The sequence below is a fragment of the Chiloscyllium punctatum genome, chromosome 7 (genome assembly GCF_047496795.1).
Source record: "Chiloscyllium punctatum isolate Juve2018m chromosome 7, sChiPun1.3, whole genome shotgun sequence".
NCBI lineage: Eukaryota > Metazoa > Chordata > Chondrichthyes > Orectolobiformes > Hemiscylliidae > Chiloscyllium > Chiloscyllium punctatum.
In genome coordinates this window covers 42813907-42819906 of record NC_092745.1, presented here as the reverse complement: position 1 = coordinate 42819906, position 6000 = coordinate 42813907, and the positions used below count along the sequence as shown (strand labels likewise).

General features: G+C 46.5%; 1 protein-coding gene across 4 annotated transcripts in view; it reads left to right on the top strand.

Annotated features, from left to right (window-relative positions):
• Positions 1–409: 409 nt before the first annotated feature.
• LOC140479598 (LIM homeobox transcription factor 1-alpha-like) overlaps positions 410–6000 on the top strand; it is a 312251-nt gene continuing 306660 nt past the window's right edge. Inside the window, exons 1-2 of one of the 4 annotated variants that reach the window (XM_072573432.1) lie at positions 410–465; positions 5272–5469. In XM_072573432.1, the coding sequence (XP_072429533.1) occupies positions 5403–5469 (67 nt within the window). In that variant the 5' untranslated portion in view covers positions 410–465; positions 5272–5402. Of the gene's footprint in view, positions 466–734; positions 994–2960; positions 3117–4601; positions 4699–5271; positions 5470–6000 lie in introns of those variants that run through there. The other 3 variants (XM_072573428.1, XM_072573429.1, XM_072573431.1) reach the window with 3 other exon arrangements.

Genomic DNA, 6000 nt, shown 5'->3' with positions numbered 1-6000 from the left:
GTCACTTTCTCTGAATATAGGTGTCAGAACAGTGTTCCCTCCTCACGAGCATTAATTTGTATTGTAGCCTTGGATATGTTAATATACCACCTGAGAAGCTCTGTATTTACATATTAAATACCCATATGCTCTCCAGTTGACAGCGACATTACAGCCCTACCATTCCATGTTCGCCTCAGAGTGCCGTTCATGAATCACACACGAAGCTTTGAACAATTCCAGAGTCCTTTGGCCCCTGAAATCGGTCTGAAGTGAGCCAGGTCGTTAGGCCCAGAGAGCGGTCTATGAAACACGTGTACGAGTGGACCTAACACTGGAGGGTCAGACGGTGAACGGAGGCGCCTGGCCGTGTCCGCTGGCTATAATGTGGGAGAGTTACACATACCGGGCCCCGAACTGTGTGTTGCTTTAGACGCCGGGTTAGAATCATTTCGGTAATGCTCCGCGCCCACCCAGCAATCCCAGGTACTCAGACTGACTACAGAAACACACTGGTGTCGTGCGATTTATATTTCCTTTCTGGGGTCAAAGACCTGGCAATTGCTGTGACTGGCACACATTCCACCCCCCCCCCCCCCAATATCCGGCGCTATGTGAAGTCCCTAACATTTGAATAGGCAAGTCCCGAGTTGGAGAGGCAGGCCGGGGGTGGGGGGAATGTCTCTCTGTCTCTCACATTTATACAGCTAACAGCACACAGGAGAGAAGGAACGCGCATAGTGCTGGGTCTGGTCTGGAAGTTGGGAAGGAGCTGCTCGGTAGGCAGGTCGAAGGACCCTCGAAATAATGTGAAGGCCGCCTGTGGTGTGGCAGAAAATTGGGCCAAGGTGTCGCATTCATCTCTTCCGAGGTTTTGTGAGCTTGTAGACTTTCTTAAAGGGTTTAAAGGACTTATTAAACTCCACTTGCCATCGCCTGCCCTTCGCTTTCTGACTCGGTTTGAAACAAAATTATTCAGGGCCGCGTGGTGGTTTGAAGCCTGTCTATATATCTGTAAGTATCTGTGTGTCTGTGTCTGTGTGCTTATTTGTCTGTGTCTCTTTGTGTGTCTCTGTGTGTCTATCTATGTGTGTGTTTTTATGTATATGTGTGTGTGCGTATGTGTGTGTGTTTCACAATGTGTGTGTGCTTGTCTTGTGTATTTGTGTGTCTATGTGTATTTTTATTTATCTGTGCGTGTGTATGTGTGTGTTTAATAATGTATTTCTATGTGTGTGTTTTTATTTATCTGAGTGTCTCTGTGTGTTTAACAATGTGTGTGTTTTTACCTCTGTGCGTATTTACACCTGTCTCTGTGTGTGTTTAACAATGTGTGTGCTTGTCTTACGTATTTGTGTGTCTATGTGTATTTTTATTTATCTGTGTGTGTATTTACACCTGTCTGTATGTGTGTCCGTGTGTGTATTTAGCAATGTGTGTGTGCTTGTCTTGTGTATCTGTGTGTCTATTTATGTGTGTTTTTATTTATCTGTGTGTGTATTTACACCTGTCTCTGTGTGTGTCTATGTGTGTATGTGTGTTTAACAATGTGTGTGTGCTTGTCTTGTGTATTTGTATGACAGGGGTGGTGGCTACAGAGGGAGACCTGTAGTTTCTCTGACCCAGGATCTCGTCCACAACTGAAGTGGGGCTGATACCTCACTGCCGAAAGAGGCTCTCCTTATGTCACATTGAGATTGTACTAAAAACATAGCAAAGCTGAGGGGGCGGGCCAGGTATAAAATTAGGAAGAGTCCGAATCTTAAGAAGTGAACACGGAGCGGGTCCGCAGCCCAGCCCTTGCTCTGAACTGCATTCAACCCTCCGAGTTCACTCAGTTCTCAAGCTGCCAGTTTCTCTCTCCGATCTGCCATTCAGTATTAAGGCTGGAACCGGTCGACTGAACGCACAAAAATTAACCGACAGCCAAAAGGGACTCAGTGAGTGCCATTCCCGGGGAAGGTGTGACTCGGCTCGGTCAGTGCAGAAATGTAGACTCCGCCGGTCAATGAGCATCGAGAAAACCCGCAGACAAGAGACAGGGCGGTATAACCGAGGCAGCACTCTGCACTCCCAGTGTAAACGAAAAATAGAAAGGGGGCAGAGAATTTTATTAAAAGGGTGTAGGAGAGCGAAGGGAGCGGAGTATGAAACCGATGAAACTACAAATGGAGTTGTTTAAATGTGCACTCCAGACAGACTGGAAGAGACCTGTCCCTGAACCAGAGACTGTTGTTCACGGGGAACCCTGTGATTAATCTGCTTTAAATGAAAAAGGGGGGAAAAAAGTTCGAGGGAGATAGAAAAGACAACGAACAGGCAATTTGTCCCCTTCTGCCGGCCAAAGGCTGGTGAGAATTTAATATATCCCCTCAGCCCGTGTCAGTGATCCTGCCCCGCCCCCGATGAGTACACATCGAGGTGACTTTTTTGCAGATAAATTTCCATCAATGAACCGTGTATTACACGCTGCGTCACTTCAAGAAAGCTTTGAATGACAGTGTTTAATGTTTTTGGATGTCCTCTTAGGGGTGAAAAGACATCGACTGCAGGAAAATAATCGCATCCTGAAACATCTTCGGGGGGGGGGGGGGGGGGAGTGTGTACAGACTCACGAGGCAACACTTAGAGAGATGTATGTACGATGTACGTTAGAAAGTCCATGTTGTGCGCCAGTATAATGTGGGGGCACAGGATATCACAGAGTATGTGTGTGTCGGTAGTTCATAGCGAGGCGGGTTTCTTTTTGGAATTCCCTTCCCCGCCGTTTCTTCTTGTGATTTGAGGTCTCCTTTGCCGACACCAACGGGTCCTTTTGTAGATCGCGCCTGGATGTGTTGTTGGTGCCCCGCCCAGTGTCCTGTGAGTGGCGCGGAGTAGTCGCAGGGGTTGGCTCCCAGGGGTGTTCGTGACAAACAGGGGATAGAGAGAGAGAGAGAGAGAGTGTGTATGTGTGTCAGTGTGACTGCCTGGGAGGAAAGTTTGGGATTAGGAAACTCGTAGAGAGAGAGAGAGAGACAGACAGACACAGAGAGAAGGGGAGCAACAGCCTGGACTTTGTGAGTTGGGACTTCGGGCGTTGGACTGGAAAAAAGGAATTCCGTGGGACGGACTGTCGATGAGCTTTTGGGACGCAGGTACCTGCGCAGAGAGACTGGGCACAGACAGGGGTTGGGGGGGGGGGGGGGGGGGAATGCTGTAAGCATCCTCTGCCCGTTCGTTATGAGTAGCTCTCCCGAATCATAAATTAAATCCGTTCCCCGGAAAGAGAGTCTGGGGACCCTGAAATTGCGGCGAGTCGCATGCCTAGTAAACCAGAACCAGCCAGCACTGTCGAAGTGATGTGTGTGCGTGTATTTTCTGATCGAATTTGCAAAGTAAAACCAGAACAGCATATTCAGTGCAACTTTTAATGTATATTAAAAACATTTCAGTCAGAACTGAAGTGCACGGGTTTTTCTTTGGATTAGTGGTGCTGGAAGAGCACAGCAGGTCAGGCAGCATCCGAGGAGCAGCAAAATCGACGTTTCGGGCAAAAGCCCTTCATCAGGAATACAGGCAGTGAGCCTGAAGCCTGAGTTTTTTCTTTGTAAACCTAGCATCTGCGCGGTTATAATCATTGCAAATCCTTTCTCTGTGCTTTCCATCCGTACAACAGAGACAGTAACAATTGTTTCCCCCCCCAAAAAACAATTTACTACTTATACTTTCAGTGACCATTTTTCTTGTTCGAGTATATTTGATTCTTGAATAATATTCCTCGCGTCGTCGAGCGTGAAATACTACAAACCCGTTTTAGACTCAATTCACTTTTCAACCTTCTATTTTGTCCGGTATAATATATAACCCCGCTCACGTTTTGATCAATTACTTTTCCATCTTTTTTTTTAAAAAAACTGACTTCAAATTTCCAAATCTCGATTTTAAAAAATACATATTATTTCTTATCCGTGAATATTCGGAGTTTGTGTTGAAGGCCGACGCTGCTTTTGTAACAAACTGCAGTTTTGAAATGTCTGAATCCCCATATATACATAGTTATAATTTAATAATCTCGCATGTATATGTTTAAATGTAAATATTAAATCCATTCGTTAACCCCCCCAAAAAAACCCACTTAAAGCATAAAGATTTACAATGTGGTGGGTCTGACTGAACCTCGAATGCAATTAATGGCGTGAAATTTTATATCCTTGAAAATAAGATTAAAATAAATGACGAGTCTTTTTTATAAATAGTGTAGTTAATATATTTTTTCTTTTATAATATCTATTTATAATATATAATTTATAGCATATTTCGCAATTTATCTTTCGTAATATATATTATGAAAGGAAACAAAACCGAATTGGTTTCACACAGAGGTGCCGGGGTTTTTGGGGAGATTCCCCGGCAGAAGGTGCAAATTGTATCGGGCGCCTCTGAGTTGTGTGTACAAGGCGAAATGTTAAACTTTGATGGGGTGAGACGCTCCTTCACTCCCACTTTCCCTGCCCGGTCCTACACTCATCCGCTTTCATAATATTCGCTCGGGAAATTAATCCTCTCATGGGCCCGGGCTTCAGAAAGTCATTAGCTGTTTCTGCCTCCTTGACCGTCCTGGTCCCATCAATGAGATGCGGAGAATTGACAGGGAGAATTATTCAATTCATTCCAGTACGAGGGAGGTGGACTTCGCCATTAGCTGGGGCGTGAAAAAAAAAGTCCAAGTCAATTAAAGTAATAACAATCATAGCATTTTACTATGTCGAACCTGGGCGTATGATTTTCGTTGTTACTTTTAGTTTTTTATAAAAAAAAGTATGGTTTAACTCTGTAATTCCTAGCAGAAACTGCGGGGGAAAACGTTGAGATTTAGGATCAAGTCCCGGTTGACAATTTGCGATATGATTCCCGCCCAGTCCCCGGCTCTCCCTGATTGTTGAGTGTGAGGGTGTAGAGAGTTTGCGGACCCCCTCCTTCACTTTCCGCTGCCCGCTGGCGGGGGTCGGCGAGCTGACGGAAGAAGGAGGAGGTGGAGGGAGGGGGGGGGGGTGGTTGGGAGACGAGGAGAGTAGGAGGTCTGGTCCCCAGGTGCTTCCTAAGTCTCCCCACCCCCTCCTTCTCTCCCCTCCCCACGCCCGAACACGCCGAGTGTGCGCTTGCAATGGGACCGGGCGTCGCTTTTGGGAATCCCGAGCCTAGCGAGTTATGTCTGTGCCTGTGTGTGTGTGTGTGAGTGGGGGGTGGGGGGGGAGGTGGTGTGTGCAAGAGCTGATCCGAACTGACGAGTTCCGCTCTCTTCGTTTTTAGGTTGACGCTTTACAACAACCATCGCATCCCCCCACCCCCTACCCCTCCCTCCTCTCCAACCCCCTGACCCCTCTCTCACCTCCGCCCCCACCTCACCTCCACCCCCCCCCCCCAAAAAAAATCCCGACACCATGCTGGACGGATTGAAAATGGAAGCAAGTTTGCAGCGCCCGCCAGAGAACACGGCTTCGCTTCTCGGTGAGTTCTGAGTTTCCGAGTCAGCTCTCGTTCTGCTGTTCCCATTGCAGACAGGTAGACTGCCCCGCGTTAATTTACCTCGTCCCCTTTATTTCTTCTTAAGCTGGTATTTTTTTAAAAAAAATATGAAAAATGTGAACAGATCGCTTGCATGTCAACTCGGTAACTTACGTGTCGACGCTTGTACAGCTATGGGCAACGTCTTGGGGAATCACTTGCAACAGTGTATAAGAGTCAGAATGTGTAGACTTCACACTGGGGAGTGTAACGCCATACTATCTGAAAGGATACATCCTGAAGAAACCCGGGTGTGTGTCAAGTGCACACGCAATTCTAACACATAGTGTGCACACTGGACAGGAGCACATTGTATCTCCGGACGTGTAGGTATCCAAAAAATAATAAGCAGATGCACCTCTCCTCTGTCATTCATTCACACACTTCGATAATCCCCAGGTTCTAAGTACATTAATATAGAAGTTCTAACAATTAAAAACATGTATCTATATTTTAGATACACCGCTTGTGCAC